Source organism: Ceratotherium simum, chromosome 4 (genome assembly GCF_057802395.1).
Source record: "Ceratotherium simum simum isolate JZ-2026a chromosome 4, ASM5780239v1, whole genome shotgun sequence".
In the NCBI taxonomy this organism is placed as follows: Eukaryota; Metazoa; Chordata; class Mammalia; order Perissodactyla; family Rhinocerotidae; genus Ceratotherium; species Ceratotherium simum.
Genome location: NC_141903.1, coordinates 84,621,684 through 84,640,176, shown reverse-complemented (window position 1 = coordinate 84,640,176; position 18,493 = coordinate 84,621,684). Strand labels below are relative to the sequence as shown.

Genomic DNA, 18,493 nt, shown 5'->3' with positions numbered 1-18,493 from the left:
TTGAGCGGGAATATGTAGCCGAAAGTCAGTCTTTGTGAAGAGAGAGACTTGATTCTATGTTGCTTCAGATGAGAGGAATAGGACCAAGGAGAGACTGTATTTGGTTAATATAGTATGTATTAGTATAGTAATGTATAGTATAAGTATAGAGTATAGTAACGTAACTGACTAATACTACATACTGTCCCTGTCACTGGAAATGTCGGGAGACGCCAGTCAGGTGTGATAGATGGGATTTTTGATTTGCCTGAATGGTTAGACTCAGAGTCTGTGAATCTGCTCGATTTCATTCTCTTCCCTTTATTTCATTTTATTCAGGCTCTTCTTTTCTGTTTTCATTGCCACGTGTCTGTCTGTGTAGCTTTCTTGGAAATGGCTAGAAAATGTTATATTGCCTGCCTCGCATTATCCCAATTCTTTGATTTATCTTTTTTTTTTTTGTGAGGAAGATCAGCCCTGTGCTAACATCTGCCAATCCTCCTCTTTTTGCTGAGGAAGACTGGCCCTGGGCTAACATCCGTGCCCATCTTCCTCCACTTTATATGGGACGCCGCCACAGCATGGCTTGCCAAGCAGTGCGTTGGTGCACGCCCGGGATCTGAACCAGCAAACCCTGGGCCGCGCAGCGGAGCATGCCGCACTTAACCGCTTGCACCACCGGGCCAGCCCCTGATTTATCTTTTTGATATCAGCTGAACCATAGATCATTGAATAGAAATCACCAGAAATAGCCATTGCGATCCATAAACTTTTACTATTCCTTTTCTTCTGTCAATTAAAAAAGGTTTAAAAATTTCACAAGAAGTGCATATATACTTTTGTAAAAACCTGCATTGGTGTATTATTAAAAATTCAAGCAATACAGACATATATATGGTAAAATGTTTAAGTCCTTTTCAGCCGCCTCTCACCCCCTCTGCCAACTTCCAGTCCCAAACTTCTCCCCAGAGAAAACCATTGTGAACAGTTTGGAAAGTAAACTTCAAAATCTCTTCTTATGCACTTATATGTGTGGTTATTATATATTATAATCTATACTATTAAGACATTATTAATATCTAACACTTATTGAGAGATTGCTACGTGCCAGACACTGATCTTTTTTGTATATTAATTCATTTAATACTTAGAACCTCCCTTTGAGGGATTTTATAGAGGGAGAAAGAAAGGCCAAAAGAAGTTAAGAAACTTGTCCAAGGTGACAAGCTGAGTTTATATCCCAGGAAGTCTGATTCAGAGCTCATGCTTTCTCTCATCACACCATCCTGCCTGCTCTGCGGGCAGCATATACATATATGTTTTCTTTTTGCATATATCTGGAATCAATCATTCCATATGATTATTCTTCAAGTAGTTTTTTTAGCTTAATATTCAGAGGTCATTCCATATCAATAACTTACCTCTGCCAGTTTTTAAAAAATTGTTGCATTTTGTCACTATAACAAATGATACTTTAGTATATATCCATGCAAAACATAAAAACAGTTCTAATGTGTACTTATATATTTCTGTAGAATAGGTATTTCAAAATAGAATTGCTCAGTGAAAGTGTGTGCTCACTTTACATTTTGACAGATACTGCAGAATTCGCACAATTATCCCTCCCTTCTTGAAATACTCTTTGCTTGGCATCTGGGACTCCGACCTCTGGGTTTCCTTCTACCTTGTGACTGCTCCTTCTTGGCTTCTTCTGCTGGTTCCTCCTCATCTCCCAACAGCTCAACAATAGAGTGCCCCAGGGCTCAATCTTTGAACTTCTTCTCTTCTCTAGTTAGACTCACGCTGGGGGAGATCTTATCCCGCTCCTTGGCTGTAAATACTATATATTCACTGATGACTCTTGAAACTGTATTTTTAGCGACTGTCGTGTCCCTGAACCTCCGGCTTTTATATCCAGCAGCCTAATTGACATTCCATTTGAATGTCTATGAGGCATTGCACATTAACTCATTTTTCCTTTACCTTCCCCCTCTCCCTCCCAACCTGCTTCTTCTGCTTACTTCCCTGTCTCAGTAAATATTAGCTTCCAGTTGTTCAGGACAGGAACCTGGAGTTCCTCTTGACTCCTCTTTTCTCTTACCTCCCATGTTTAATCCATTAGTAAATCCTACTAACTGTGTCTTCAAAATATATTCTTAATCACCACTTCTCACCACCTCTGCTGCACCACTTTTCCCATGCTGCTATCATTTCTTGCCTGGCTTATTGCAATAGCAACCTAATAAATGCCCATTTAGAATCTAGTCTCTGAATAGCAGCTAGAGTGATCTTTTAAAAATAAGAGTCCAGTCATATAATTCGGTGGCTCAGAATCCTCCAGTGACTTCCAGTGTTAGTCAGAGTAAAATCCAAAGTTTTGAACATGACTTCAAAGGCCTAAATGGTTGCCACCCCCTTTCCTCTGCAGTCTTCCATCATTCTCCCGCTCCTACGCTCTGCTCCAGCCATACTCATATCCCTGCTGTTTCCCCTGTGGGGCCTTGGGACTTCCCATTTCCACTGTCTAGTGGGTTCTTCCCCTAGATAGCTTCATGACTTATTCCCTTACTTCCATCAGATCTTCACTCACCTTAGCTCACCTTATCAGTGAGGTCCTACCTGCCCACCCTATGTAAAATAGCATCTTCCTAACCCTATCACTTTCAATCCCCCTTACCCTAATTTATTTATTTTTATTGCACTTAAAACCACCTGCCCTGAGTATTTAGTTATTTGTTATCTTCTCTGCCCTGCCCCTGGACCTCCAGAATGCAAGCTCCATGAGAGTAAGAAGAACTTTTGTCTGTTTTGTTCACTGCTATATTCCTAGGGCCTAGTACTACACATTGTATGAAATAGGTGCTAATAGTATTTGTTGAATGAATGAGTGAATGAATGAATGAATGAGGACATGGACAAAATTTCTCTCCAAGCATGCTGCAGCAATTTTTTTTTTTTTTAAAGATTTTATTTATTTATTTTTTTCCCCCAAATCCCCAGTACATAGTTGTATGTCATAGCTGTACATTCTTCTAGTTGCTGTATGTGGGACACGGCCTCAGCGTGGCCGGAGAAGCAGTGTGTCAGTGCGCGCCCAGGATCCGAACCCGGGCCGCCAGCAGCAGAGCGCACGCACTTAACCACTAAGCCACGGGGCCGGCCCGCTGCAGCAATTTATACTCCTATCAAAAAGTATATGAGTATGTCCATTTTCTCATACTCCTATAAAAATGGATATTACTGATCTTTTTAATTTTTTCACTCTAAAAGATAAAAAATGATACATTGTTTTGATTTGCATTTTCCTCATCACACTGATGTTGAGCATATTTTCATATGCTTATTGGTCGCTGGTATTTCTTCTAGGAATTTCTTGTTTATGCCCTTTGTCTGTTTTACTGTAGGGTTGTTTATCTTTGTAATATTGGTTTGTAGGAATAAGTTGCATATTATGACTATCAATCCTTCATTTCCTATATGTATAGCAAATATTTTTTCCCAGAGTGTCACTTCTCTTTTAACTTTGTTAATAGTATCATTTGTCATACAAGAGTTTTTAATTTTTAATAAACCTGCCAGTCTTTTGCTTTATGGCTTTTGGGTTGGTGTTTTGCTCAGGAAATCCTCCCGACTTCAAATTATGAAAATATTCTCTTGTATTTTCCTCTAGACCCTTATTATTTTATTTTTTATATTTAGGGCTTTAATCCATCTAGGATTTATTTTGGAGATTGTGTGATGTGGTAATGTAGTTTATTTATTTTACTTAATGGTGAGCCAGTTGACTTCATTATTGACTCATCGGTTCTTCCATCTGTGATCCAAACTTCTCTTTTTATCATATGTTAAATTCCAACATATAAATGAGTCTGTTTCTAGACTCCATAGTCTAATCCCTGATCTGTTTTTCTTCCCTGTCATAATAACATAGATTTCAATTATTACTAGTGCTCTTTAGTTGATTTTGTTATCTGATAATCCTACCATTCATTGTTCTTTTTTAAAAAATTAACTGCCCCTGTACATTCTCTTTTTTAGGTAAATTTTAGAATCACTTTACAAATTTCATAAACTTGTAAACTTGTTGGGATGTTTTCATGTCCTACAAAAAAGTTGTAGAGTTTTCTTGACATAGTGATAGGAATTTTCCTGGGTATTTGACTATTTTTGTTCATGCCAGGAATGGTGTATTTTATCTTTATGATTTTTTTTTTTTTTGTGAGGAAGATTAGCCCTGAGCTAACATCTGATGCCAATCCTCTTCTTTTTGCTGAGGAAGATTGGCCCTAGGCTAACATCTGTGCCCATCTTCCTCTACTTTATATGGGATGCCGCCCCAGCATGGCTTGACAAGCGGTGTGTTTGTCTGTGCCCGGGATCTGAACCTGCAAACCCCAGGCCACCCAAGTGGAGCATGTGAACTTAACCACTATGCCACCGGGCCGGCCCTATCTTTATGATTTTTTATGGATTGTTGCAACAGTCATAAAGTTATTGATTTTTATATGTTCGTCTTTTTTCCTGGCCACTCTGAAACTTTCTTATTTTATTACTTTTCGTGTTGATTCTCTTAGATTATATAAGCAAACAATGAAATAATCTGCCATTTCATCTTTTCTTTTACAAGAGCTTTCTCCAGGCGTTGAGCTGGGACACTTGTAGAGCTCACGTTGTTTGTTACCCTTCTCTCAGAGATCACTGTCCTGTACTGCCTGTATTGGAAAACCCTGATTCCATATTTTTTTGTTTGGTTTTCTACTTGTTTAAGATGGGAGGGTAAATCCAGTCTCTGTTATTTTATTATGGCTAGAAGACCAAAGAAACACTTAGAAGAATGCAAACATTCTTGAAGGATACCAGTGTGTCTTCTCATTATATAATACATATTGCATATATATGTATACATATATATATAATATTAATAAATGCATATTTTAGGCTAAGATATTATTAGATATATGATCATCAGTTCAACTAGTCTGTTTCCAAACCTAAGATTGGGAACACAGCCATGAAAGAACATGATTAACTCATGGGAAGGAAGAAGAGGTATTAAAGGAAGACCCCCTGAGATTTGTAGTGTGGGGATGGGATGAGGTGGTGTGCTTCTGCTCCTTCTGCCTTTGCGTTGTGTCGGCCCAGCTTTCACACAGCTCCTGCTTTGCTGTAGAGGCATCAGACTTCCTTCTTCTGAGATGTGTTAATGTCAAGCTGTGGGAAGCAGGAATTCTGATGGAAGAAACAGAAGGAGAGGGCATTCAGTATAAGAGCTTTAAACATGCACAGGCTTGGGATGGAAATGACTATGAGGGCAGAGATTGTGACTCATTCTGGGAAATATGTCAGGAAACTTTTCTTACATTAATAAAAAAGGCTGAGTGGATAACATCCTCCCTCTCTCTTTCCTCCCCTTCCCTCTTCTCTGCTGACAGTGTGAGTTTGCCATGTGTCTGGTATTGATCCAAGTAGTGAATATTGAATGCTCTTTTTGGCAAGTAGAATAACTCCATTAAAGTCTTCAATCTCACATTATCTAGGCCCCGTGAATAAAAAGCAGTGATTGTACTACCGTGCAGCCTTCTCTAAAGGCTTTCAGTGCCTTCATACCCGTTGTTGGTCAAAGCCCTTTTGGTTTCCAGCAACAGCCATGAGAATCTGGCCATGTCCTCAGGCTGGAACAGCTTCTGAAGTCCTGGCATTGACTCTGTCCTACCTCGGCTATTCTTCTGGGCAAGCTGCCTCTGTGTTCAGTGTAGGAGCTGTGGGACTGCCTTTCTCCCACCTCTTCCTGCCTCTCCACCTGTACTGGGTTGAATAGTGTCCCCCAAAATTCATGTCCACCTAGAACCTGTGAATGTGACTTTATTTGGAAATAGGGTCTTTGTGGATGTAATCAAGTTAAGATGTGGCCATACTGGATTAGAGTGTGTCCTAAATGCAGTATGATTGGTGCCCTTATAAGAAGAGGGAAATTTGGACGCAGAGATACAGACACACAAGGGAGAATGCTACATGAAGACAGAGGCAGAGATTGGAGTGATGTGTCTACAAGTTGGCAGCAACCAGAACCTAGGAAGAGGCAAGGAAAGATTCTTCCCCAGAGCCCAAAGAGAGAGCATGGCCCTGCTGACACCTTGATTTTGGACTTCTACCCTCCAGATCCAGAACAGTGAAAAATAGATTTCTGTTTTTTTTTTTTTTTTTTGGTGAGGAGGACTGGCCTTGAGCTGACATCTGTTGCCAATCTTCTTCTTTTTGCTTGCGGAAGATTGTCACTGAGCTAACATCTGTACCACTCTTCCTCCATTTTGTATGTGGGATGCCGCCACAGCATGGCTTGATGAGCAGTGTGTAGGTCCACACCCAGGATCCAAACCTGCGAACCGCTGGGCCGCGGAAGTGGAGTGTGCAAACCCAACCACTACGCCACCAGGCTGGCCCCAGGTTTCTGTTGTTTTAAGCCACGCATTTGGTGGTACTTTGTATGGCACACATGCCAGGAAGGCCTTTCTCACCTCCCCTTTCCTTCTTCCCACCCTCATAGCAGGATCCTTCTCTGAGTTAAACTGCTTAAGCGCAGGCACCCTTCATTTCACAAAAAACTAGTAAAGTGAATAAGTTGTTTGTGCTGCTTTGCAAGGATAATTCTTTGAAATCACAGTGACAACTTGCTACCCTGATAATTTTCTACCATCAGACTATCAAATTTCTTTCAATTTAATAAAGTACAAAATTAATACTCTTAATTCTCTTGAATAATTCTCTTATAACAGACATTTTCTAAAAAGAAAGAATTTATTTATGAAAGGAATAAGATTTGGAGTAACTTTAAATCCAGAAATCGAGATGGGAAAGGTCAGAACTTGGGTCATCTATGTTTTTTCCTAATTTTGTCTATGATATTGGAAAATCAAGGATAAACCTTTGAGAATATTTCAACTAGAGCAGACAAAATATGGTAAAATCTCTGCAAACTTAAGTTGGAATAGAAGCAAAGAGAGAAAAAAGTTGTTTTTCTACAGCAGGCCCTCCATATCCCCCCCAATCTGTTATAGTATCCGTTGGCCATTCCTCAGGCACAAATAAGCAGGAACGCTCTGGGAGCCAGAACCAAATTGTTTAATAGAATAAAAAGTATGAGGGCACACTTAGAGGTCCCACATCTGTGAACTGAAAATTGGAAACTCAAAACAGGCAAGTTGGAAAACCTGAAAGCAAAACATTATTAAAAAGTGAAAGAGAGAAAAGAGGATGAAATCCCACAAAATGCTTGATAGTGAAACCTAACAGTGTAGAGATATCTGTTGAAAGCGTTAATACTCAGAATGGAAGCAATGTGATTTAAACTTCCTTTTGATGCTTTAGCTCCAAGAAGAGAAGGGATTTAGCCTCATTTAAATTGTAACCATTCTTTAAGAACATGTGTGAAATAAGCAGGCTATGTAAGTCCTTGTACACATATGCGTGCATGCTTCCCCTGCAATAAGGTCACCAAGTGGGCCCCAGTAACTTTCTTTCCTGGCCTGATGAGTGGCTGATTTTCTTCTGCTCCTCATTCTTTGGGGCCACTGCTTTTGCTGTGCTTTGACCTGCGTTTGGGGAAGGGGCGATCGATATGTTCTACTGCTCATCTAGAAAGTTGGGAAGGGGATGGAGGTGAAAAGAATGGAGACTTGGTGGGTCTGAGAGTCCTGCCAGGAAAAGGGAGCAGGACTCTTGTAAGAAAATTAACTTCTTATGCAACAAGCACAGTGCTGGGGTTCTTGCATGTCTTAACTCAACAGAACTGAAAATTGAAGGTCCTAAGTGGCATAAAACAATGTCCACTTGAAAAACAAAATGAAGGTGTGCTATATTTAGATAGTGACCCAGGAAAGAAATATTGGCTTTTTTTTGGTTTAGCAACTAGATGGTTAGTTTCAAAAGGAGAGAAAATAAAAACAAAAATTAACTTTGTATGCAGTAGCATTTCATGGTTCTTAGAATCATTTTGATTGCAGAGAGTGGAAACAAAGCTTGAATGAACTTTCCTTACTCCTAACTTGAATCTCAGTCTCCCTAGCACAATATTACTTTTTCTTTCACGGATTGGGTCTTCATTTTCCTTTTTTATTTTATTTAATTTTTACAAAGAAAAACAATATATGATTATTATAAAAATTCTAATAATACAAAGATACCATACAGATGAAAATATTTCTTTCCCTTTCCTCTGACCCAATTCTGTAGTTTATTGTCTATGCACATATAAATATACATATGCACATTTATAATATATTTACATAAATGGGATCATTGTTCTGTAACTTACTTTTTCCACCTAGCATTACGTCATGGACATCTTTCTTTGTGAGCATAGACAGAACTATCTCATTATTTCTAATAGCTATGTAGTATTCCATTGTATGGATGATTTAAATTTGTTTCATGGAACTCCCATGGATGATGAATAACTCCTTGGTTATTCTCATGGTTACCCCTATATCTTTAAACAGTATACTTCTACTTCCTGATTTCTCCTCTGGACAGTAGCTATTGATTCTTGCTATGATAGATGAGGAATTTAGTGTACTTACACTACCTCCGACCTTCCTTCTTGTTCCTCTTTTTGATTTTTAAATTAATTATATTATTTTTACATCATCAAGATTTATAATATTTAGATTCTGTTCAGTAGCTGTAATTAGTCCTCTGTGCTTTATTTATAGGTTTATTAGAAATTTAAACCTAATAAAAGTATGTAATGAGTATGCTAATGTAAACAAGATTCACTGCAGGACTAAGTACAGTCATGTACCCCCCAATTATGTTTCGGTCGATGATGGACCACATATATGACAGTGGTCCATAAGATTAATACCACATGGCCTGGGTGTGTGGTAACTATACCATCTAATTTTGTGTAAGTACACTCTATGATGTTTGCATGACAACAAAATCGCCTAATAATGCATTTCTCAGAATACATCCCTATCGCTAAGCGACGCATGACTGTATTATGAGAGAAAGCAGTATAACCCTCTGACACACTGCTGCTGTGAAGAGAATATTTCAAGTCAAAATCCTGCAGATCTCTTAGTTTCATACCATGACCGTGCTAAGAAAGCTCTTTTAACCTGGGCAGAGCCAGAGAACCTTCAATCAAGGACCAGTGGACAAAAAGTTGTTAGGTGGCTTAATTCCTAGCCAGTGACAAAATGGGCTCAGTAGGTGTTCATACATTAGGTCACACAGATAAAACCAATAATCATGGGCTAGTTGTGCCTATGGATGCAAGGAGGTATCAGCCTCTATTGGATGGAACACACCCAGATTTAATTCTCTCCTAGAAGGACAGTCCCAGCTTCCTCAGCTGGAACTTGTCTGAGGTATATCTCCAACCCTCTCCCCTAGACAGTTCTGAGGTGTGGTTGGACTATGTAATAAGTGGCTGTGTCATGTTTAATAAACTCCAAAGTACTACAAGACCAGGGAAAATTAGAGATGTACAGAGGTCTTTTTCAAAGGTGAAATATGTTATATCCCTACTTTCACTTTTGGATTTTTGGTTTCTTGAATTTTCTTTTGAATTTTTGCCTAAGTTAGCCAAAGGCCAGCAGTTACCCGTGAATTACTTTGACTGGATCTGGTCACTCTTGATATGGACTCAGAGGCACCAGAGTCAGCCATGGCCAAGATCCACACATGCATTTGAAAGGTGTAACAGTATCAGAAATTGAAACCAGAGTTAGTGAGATTGGGTGGGTTTTTGGGGTGGGTGTAAGGAGGAGACGTATGAACATACTCAGAATTGTGTTCTGGAGGATCTTTAAATCCTTAACAATTACTTTCCTGCACCATCTAACTTTGACTTTTTTTTTTTTTTTGTGAGGAGGATCGGCCCTGAGCTAACATCTGCCAATCCTCCTCTTTTTGCTGAGAAAGACTGGCCTTGGGCTAACGTTCATACCCATCTTCCTCCACTTTAGATGAGATGCCGCCACAGCATGGCTTGACAAGCAGTGCATCAGTGCGCGCCCAGGATCTGAACCGGCGAACCCCGGGCCGCCACAGCGGAGCGCGTGCACTTAACTGCTTGCGCCACCGGGCTGGCCCCCTAACTTTGACTTTTTTTTAATGGGTGGATATTAGTTTACTGTCTGACCTACCCAGTGTAAGCTTTGCTTTTCAGCAGCAGATTTTGCTTTCTTTTTTTTCAACCCCAAGATTAATCAGCTTTGGGCAGCTACCGGTAGTATTGGTTTGATTTCTTACAGAGAGAAAGAACTTGAAATGAGAGAAAGAATGACTTGAAATCTGTGACCCAGGTTTGGCCTGTTCCTCTGGGTTCCACTGATCCTGAAGGTCCTGTTGTTGAAACAGTGCCAGTAGTGACCTGTAAACTTGTGCTTGTCTTAGTTCCTCCTCGATGGCCTTGCCAAGCCCTTCCTGCAGCTGATCATTCTGGGCAGTTAACTTGGGTTTAAGTCCTATATGCAATACTTTATTCCAAAGTAGAGCTGAGGCCCTTAGATAATTGCCACCCATTTTTTTTAGATAGCAGTGTTTTTTTAGAGAATTGTGTTCTCTAATAGAGAATTGTCTTCTCTAATAGAGAAGATCGTTACAAGCTTATTAAAATTCAGCAACAGAAGCCTTATAATTATTTGGGTAGCTGGATTCCAGCAGGCATAACAGCTCTCTGGGTGGCATAGCCTATGACAGCTTGTAAGAAAGCAGACCCAAACATGTTCTGTTAGGAAATCTTTAGATCTCCATCCAATATGTAGTCAGCACCACACTGGAAAACTTGGTTGTCTCTCTAGGGTTCTATAAGGCCCCCAGGACATTTTCTCCCTAGAAGTTCAAGATTGGAATCTATTGCAGCAATGTGATAGCCTCGAGGCACATGTGCAAAGGGCAATCAATGAAGTATTTGTTTAACATGAAGTGTTATTTATTTAGAGGCACAAAAGGGTTTGTACAGTAAAATTATGTTTCCTTAACCCTCCCACCCTCATCATTTGAACCCTCAGAGGTCACCACTGATACCAGTGTCTTGGGTGTCCTTCCAGATATATTCAGTTCACACCCAAGCATATGCATTTTTTTAATTTTATTTTTTGTGAGGAAGATCAGCCCTGAGCTAACATCCATGCCAGTCCTCCTCTTTTTGCTGAGGAAGACTGGCCCTGAGCTAACATCCATGCCCATCTTTCTCCACTTTATGTGGGACGCCGCCACAACATGACCTGACAAGTGGTGCATCTGTGTGCACCCGGGATCCGAACCTGGGCTGCCAGCAGTGGAGTGCACGCACTTAACCACTACGCCACGGGGCCGGCCCTAGCATATGTATTTATATTTAAACAAATGGTAGCATGATACACAAATATACATACTGTTCTGCACATTTTTTAACTTAATGATCCATCTTGGTTCTTATTCCTTATGAATACTTATAGAACTTACTCATTTTTTATGGCTGCATAGCATTCCATTATATGGATATATCATAATTTATTTAACCAATCCTGATTGATAGGCATTTAGGTTATTTCCAGTATTGTACAATTAAAACAGTACTTTAGTACATATCATTGCATAAATTTGTTTCTTACATGTGCAACTATATCTGTAAGATAAATTCCTAGCAGTAACATTTCTGCACGGAAGCTCTGTGCATTTTTAATTTGGATAGTTATTGCCAACTTGCTCTCCAGCGAGGTTATACTAATTTCAACTCCCCTGCCCCTGGCAATGTATGAGAGTGCCTGCCTGTTTTATCCACATCTTTGTCTGCACTATGTATTTCACACTTTTTGATCTTTGCCAATCTGATAGGTAAAAAATGGTATCACATAGTTTTAATTTGCATTTTTCTTATGGGTAACATTCAACATATTTTTATGTGATTAATATCCATATGTACTCTCTCTTTAGTGAACTATCTGTTTATATCTTTTCCTCATTTTCCTATTGGGCTGTTGGTCTTTTTCCTATTGGTTTGTTGGAACTATTAATGTACTGAGGAAATTAAAGCTATTTATATATTGACAAAATTAGTCATTTTCTATGATATGAGTTACAAATCTTTTTTTCCACATTTTGATATTTGTCTTTTGACTTTATGGTGTTAAGAATTTTTTCCATGTAGTTGAATTTATCAATATTTTATTATGACCTTGGAGTTTTTATTTACTTTTTAAATATCTTTTAAAAACTTTATATACATATATATAAAGTTTATATTCTCCAGTGTTTTCATCTAGCACATTTATGGTATCGTTTTTCTTATTTAAATCTTTATTTCATATTTTGGTATAAGGTGAAGGGCATTCTGTGTAGATAACTTGAGAAGATTTGACTGTGAGGAAGTATTCTCTTTTTTGTTAGTGGTGTCTGGGTTACAGCACGGACATTTCCTAACACCACAGAGGAGTACAGGGACAGAGTGAAACAACCTGCGTTATGGTGGATAAGCAGCAGGGAATCCTGATGGCTGAAGCGTAGTTGGACATGGGACAGTGACAGTTTTAAGTTATGACATTAATGGCAGTTACAGAGGACTGGGTCAAGGCTGGGCTAGTTGCCAAAAAGTATGGTTTGAGGTGGTCGTGAAAACCCCCTAAAGAGCAGTCTCAGCACAGTCACAGCTCCATGTGCGAGTCCGCAGAGGCGAGTTTAGTGTGTGGAGAACTCCACAGGAGCCATGGCCTTCCTGGAGGTTGGGTGTTGTCTGTGGCCTGTTCTGAGGCAGCTGCAGGGTACGTGGTTGACTGTTCTCAGAGTTCAAAAGGGGGACCCCAGTGCGTTTAGTGCAGTCGTTCTCTACCCTGGCTGCTGCATTAGAGTCTCCTGGGAAGATTCTGACTTCACTGGTCTGAGAGGGGACCCCAGCAACAGCATTTTGAGAACTCCCCGGGTGATTCTGATGTGCAGCTCGGGTTGAGAACCACTGTTTAATATAATCAATTTGCAATCCCTTTGAGTCAGAGGTTGCTGTGCCCTTTCCTCAGTGCTTCCAAATGTGTACACGAGTCACCCGGGATCCCCTTAAATACAGATTCTGATTCAGAAGGTCTGGCGTGGGGCTTGAGATTCTGTGTGTCTAACAAGCTCCCAGGTGATGCTGAGGCTGCTGGTCCCCAGACCACACTTACGTGGCTTGAGCTCGTTACTCAGTGTGCAAAGCGCTGGCTTACATCAGTCCACAAGAGCCAGTAAGCCTGTTTCTGCCATGATCCTGCTCTGTGGCAGAATTTGCTTAGTGCTGTAGAGAGAACACTGGGGTCAAGAGGCCTGCTCCCACCTCCAGATCTGCCCCTAATTAGCTGTAAGACAAGTCTCTTAAAACTGCTTCAGTCCTTCAGCCTCTTACGTCTGAAACAAGAGGGTTGAGCTAGATAAACTGTAGGGTTCCCTTTGTTCCTCCCTCCCCCCATGCAGGTGCTCCATGGGGACCAGGTCTTTATGTGGAATGGCCATCTGGATTCTGCAGTAAGGACCCTGACTTCCCTTAGCAGCTTTTCTTCTCCCGGGGGCTGGGGCCTAGGCCCTGAACTTAGGATCTCCTGGAGGAAATAAAACTAACCAATGTTAAAAAATTAAAGAAGAGTTAACGTTAAATTGTAAGCTATAGTAAGCACAAAAGGAATGCAGGGAAGCGAGAGTGGAGCGTCCACTGGGCTAGTCGGGGGAGATTTGAGTTAAACGTATTTACTGGCCTTGATGGACTGTCGTGCGGGTTTGGGGTGGCAGTTCTCATGCTTTTACGCTTGCTTGCCTCTAAAAAAGCATCCTTCAACAGCAAAGAACAAAACATTTTTCTGCCTTAAATTAAAACGATGTAAGAGAAAGGCCTACTTCTGTGGAAGTAAATGTTTGAAGGGAAACTAAAATGCTATAAACTCTCCTTTTTCTATATTTAATTTTTCGAGGCTAATCTTACTGTTAAGAGATTGATACTGAAGAGAAAATCACCACGACCAAATATAGGCTGAGTCAAAACCCTTGTGCACCTCCCTGTAGACTCTAATAAATAGTATCAGAAATTACCTAAAATAGAAATGAAAATTCCTTAAATTATAAGTAATTTTGAATATGACATCTCTCTATCTTAACTCATTGGAAATGTGACTAGATAATTTATATAGACTTTATGACATAGGTGCACAGGAATTTTTGACTCATCTCTTTTGATGTCAAAGGAGATGTATTTTGCATTGTAATTAGAGTTGAACTAAATTGTAGCTTCCCTTAAGGAGAGGTTGTGTGACCAGCGCTCAGGTAGAGAAAAATATGAAATAGAACAGTTACCCTCTTATATCCAGTACACACAGGTTTAGCTCTAACCGTTCTCTGAAATATCCTAAGAGTTTTTTTTTTCTCTATTGCTGGATTATTTTTAAATTTCAGACTTCCAGTACTTGTTCTCACAAACATATACCATTATGGTTTTATTGTATTTGGTAAATCTTTTATATAATCAACTATTGATTATCTATCATAATGAGAGTGATATTACAATACAGTAGAAAGTTTCTAGTTTTAAACTAATAATCACAAGATATATCATTTTATAGGAAGATTATTTTGGTTGCAAGTGACAGAAAACCTAACCCAAATTGGTGGAAGCAAAGAAGGGACTTTTTGGAGCCATGTAATTGAAAAGTTCGCGGGTAGAGCTCGCTTCAGGAATAGTTGGTATAAATAGTGTAATGAGGATCTGGTCTCTCTGCATCTCAGGCTTTGCTTTCCTCTGCATTGGCTTCATTCTCAGGCTCCATTTAATTACATGATGGCTGCCAGCACTACCAGGATTTTATCTTTCTGGTTCAAATCCAGTAGAAAAGAGAACAGCCTCCCCCTCTCCCCGAACCAAAGTCCTGGATCACATCTCTTTGGCTCTGCTTGCATCATTTGCCCTCCTGAGTCTCTGACGCCAGCAGGACTGATTCGCTGATTGGCCAGATCAGAGTCCTGTGACCATCCCTGGAGCTGGGAGGACATGTCCACACTGACAAGGGAGAAGGGAATGATTCCTTAGAGGAAAATCGCTGTTCCAAAAAAAGGAGGAATGGATACTTGATGTAAAAAGTAACAACAATAGCAGCAGTCACTACCTATATCTTTCTCCATTTAAGTCAATATTAAAAGTCATTTACACTGTCTAAATAGAAAGATTTCAGTGGTGGAAGGCCATCAGGGGGTGTGCTTTGTGGTTGGATGATGTAGACTGGAATTTAAAACAATATTCCATCTGCAAATGCAGAACCTTAATGAAATAATAAAAGATGATAGTATTGGGTACCTGATAGCTCTCCTTACAGGCAGGAATAATATTCAAAATATTTAACAATCTGTGACAGTGGCATCAACCAGTCAGAATGAGTTGGGTCCAGCCAATCAGAATTGATGCTGATCACAGCCAACCAGTGGGGTCCCTGTGCCAGTGCTGGTGGGATGTCAGCCCAGCTAATTGGGAGGTGTTGTAAATGTGCCGCCAGATTTCTCAGAAAATGTAGTCATTCTATTGGTTTCCTAGGGCTGCTGTAACAAAGTACTCTAAACTGAGTGGCTTAAAACAGATATTTATTCTCTCATAGTTCTGGAGGTTGGAAGTCAGAAATCCAGATGTTGGCAGGACCATGCTCCCTCCAAAGGCTCTAGGGAGGAATCCTTCCTTGCTTCTTCTAGCTTCTGGTGGTTGATGGCAATCCTTGGCATTCTTTGGTTTATAGACGCATTACTCCAATCTCTGCCTTCATCTTCCCATGGCCTTCTCCCCTGTTTGTCTGTGTCTCTGTAGTCAAATTTCCCTCTTCTTATAAGGACACCAGTCATATTGGATTTAGGGCCTAGCCTGTCCCAGTATGACCTCATTTTAACTTGATTACATCTGCACAGACTCTGTTTCCAGATAATGTCACATTCATAGGTTCTGGGTGGACATGAATTTTGGGGGACGCTATTCAACCCAGTACAGTTACCTAAAATCAGATGCTTACATAGTTGGCATGACATAAGTTTTAGAAAATATTCAATATTAAATCAGTCATAAGCACTATTAAATTTTTCTTTTCTTATTTTATTGTTAAAAACTGGATTTTTGAATTTTAGTGAAAGTATTTAAGTGAATTATGAATGTTTTAGTTAGAATGCTATTCTGCATTTATTTTTTACTGCATCAGATTAAGTAACCACATCTTTAATTATAATTATTCTAATTCTGCTAAAATGTGAATGTTAGTGTGACAATTTGGTGGAAGATTAATAATATTCATTAATATGTGAGTATGCTTGTGCATGTAGGAGGTACTATATTTTTACATGACTTTATTAAATTCAAACAAGTTTTGCCTTAAAAAAATAGAACTGACCACAATTAGATGGACATGATTCATTAGTGTATTTAAGAACAAGTATAAGAAACAGGAGAGAAATGCAACTGGTGAAGGGCTTGGAAATCTTATCTTCTGAGGGATGTTTGAAAATGCTGGTAATTGTCTTCAACTCTCTGAAGAATGGTTCTTTAGAAAAGAGTTTAGACTCCAGAGGGCAGAGCTAGACCCAGTGAGTTAAGGTTAAAGGGAAACATTTCAGTGCAATATAAGACAAAACTTCCTCAATGAACAATGTACTATGTGCCAAAATAGAGATGTTGGACGTGTAAGGGAGTAAAGTGCGGGTTCCTGGAAGTGCTCAGGCAGGTGCTGCTTAATTACTGCCCTGAGACGTTTCAATGGAGATCTTGCCTTAAACAAGAAATTGAAATGGGAGGTCCTTTCTAGCTTCAAGATCTGTTGCAAGTCCTCCTAAAATTTCTCTTTCTATATATGCAATGAAAATCAGTATTAGTTATGTGACAAGATATTTCTATAAGTTTAAATGCTTTTTAACAGCTGCCAACCTAAAGCTTTGCTCTGTGACTTCTGTGCTATGGACTGCTTGGAAAAAAAAAAAAAAAAGGAGGGGGAGATTTAATCTAAGAGGAGGGGAAACATCATTAATAAGTGAGAAAGGTAGAAGAATAAAAACCTTCTATTTATTGAGTACCTACTATGTGCAGAGGGTATTAGATGAGTTTCTTTATCCATATTATCTTATCTCATTTAATATACTTAGTTTTTCATTGCTTGGTTTAGAACTTATGAGAAGCTGTAGTTCTTAGAATGATGAATTCCTAAAATAATTAGCATTTTTTAATGTATTCTTTGGTGTTGGAACACAGGACTCTTCTGATGGCTACATGTGCAAAACGCATTTTCAAGTTAAAAATGGGACTGTGGTGTCACATCCAGGAACATCTGCCCATGAACAGACATGTCTTCCCATGGAGGTGAGTGATTTAACATGTCATATTCTCCTTTTCAATCTTGTGAAGTGTAAATTTAAAATTTTAAATCTGTTAAATATATATTTAAAAAAATTAACTGCCATTGGATCCCAGACCTGCTGTAGGGGAAGAAGTGAACATCATTTGTTAGGAGGTATTTTCTTCTATAATATTGAAAGCAGGAATTTTGGTAAAGATAAGATCCACTCTGAGGCTATACAGATTGTAGTGAGCCTTCCCTGTTTTGATTTCTCTTGGATCTGCAGACCCCAGGTGCCTTCTATTGCCTATTGATTTTTCTCCAGTGAAATCCTAGGATAGTAGAGACCTATCCATTGGCTGCTTAATACATGACTGGAGACCTCTTTGCCTAGTCTGTCTTTAGCTCTTTTCCCCTATGCCCTTTAAAATATGTTGGGTCTGGGTCTCATTCCTTAGGGGACTTTAACCTTGCCTTGAAAATCTTGCTAAATTAAATTTTGATAAGGTGCTAATGGCTTAATGGTTTTCTGGTATAATTTCAATTTTCTTTTTATCAAAATGCAAATAGCCTTATTGTATTTGTTATTGTTAGCAAAAGTTTTTTATATATCCATTATAAAAATAAACAGTAGAGAAATATATAAAAAGAGTAAAAAAATTCCCATACATCCTTCAACTGGAGGTAACCACTATTAATATTTTAGTAGATATCCTTCCACATATTTCTATCATAGACACACATACATACTTGTATTTTTGCAATGAGCAAGTATATCATGGACATATTCTATGTCAGTGAATGTAGAATTCCATAGTTCTTTTTTAATGGCTCCATTGCATTCCTTCCTATGGATGCACTGTAATTATATGGAGCCCATACTGCAGTAAAATACTTGAATTTTAAAATAGACTTGGTGGAGATCTAATTGCTTCAACACAAAGGAAGAAACCACTAAAGCTTAGAATTCCTAGCATCCTGGTAAAATGAGAGAGTAACTTTTTTTTGAAGGAGGAGCCCTTTCTCAGGACCTATTAAATCAGACACATTTGGCAATCTGGCACTAGCTCTCTCTGTCTGTGTATGATGCTGGCCTGGAAGTAACTCCTACCAATATAATTTGGTTTGCAATTATTCTTGAGGATATTGTGCTTGATAAAAAAGCAGGGGCCTGTGGGTGGGTGCTCAAATCTTGATTACTGCTTCATAGTTTGAAT

General features: G+C 39.2%; 1 protein-coding gene across 1 annotated transcript in view; it reads left to right on the top strand.

The window, feature by feature from the left end:
* The window catches only part of ATG10 (autophagy related 10), a 213,511-nt gene that overhangs the window by 37,212 nt on the left and 157,806 nt on the right, over positions 1-18,493 (top strand). The window contains exon 3 of the mRNA XM_087430093.1: positions 17,192-17,299. Within this exon, the coding sequence (XP_087286219.1) occupies positions 17,192-17,299 (108 nt within the window). The remainder of the gene's footprint in view (positions 1-17,191; positions 17,300-18,493) is intronic.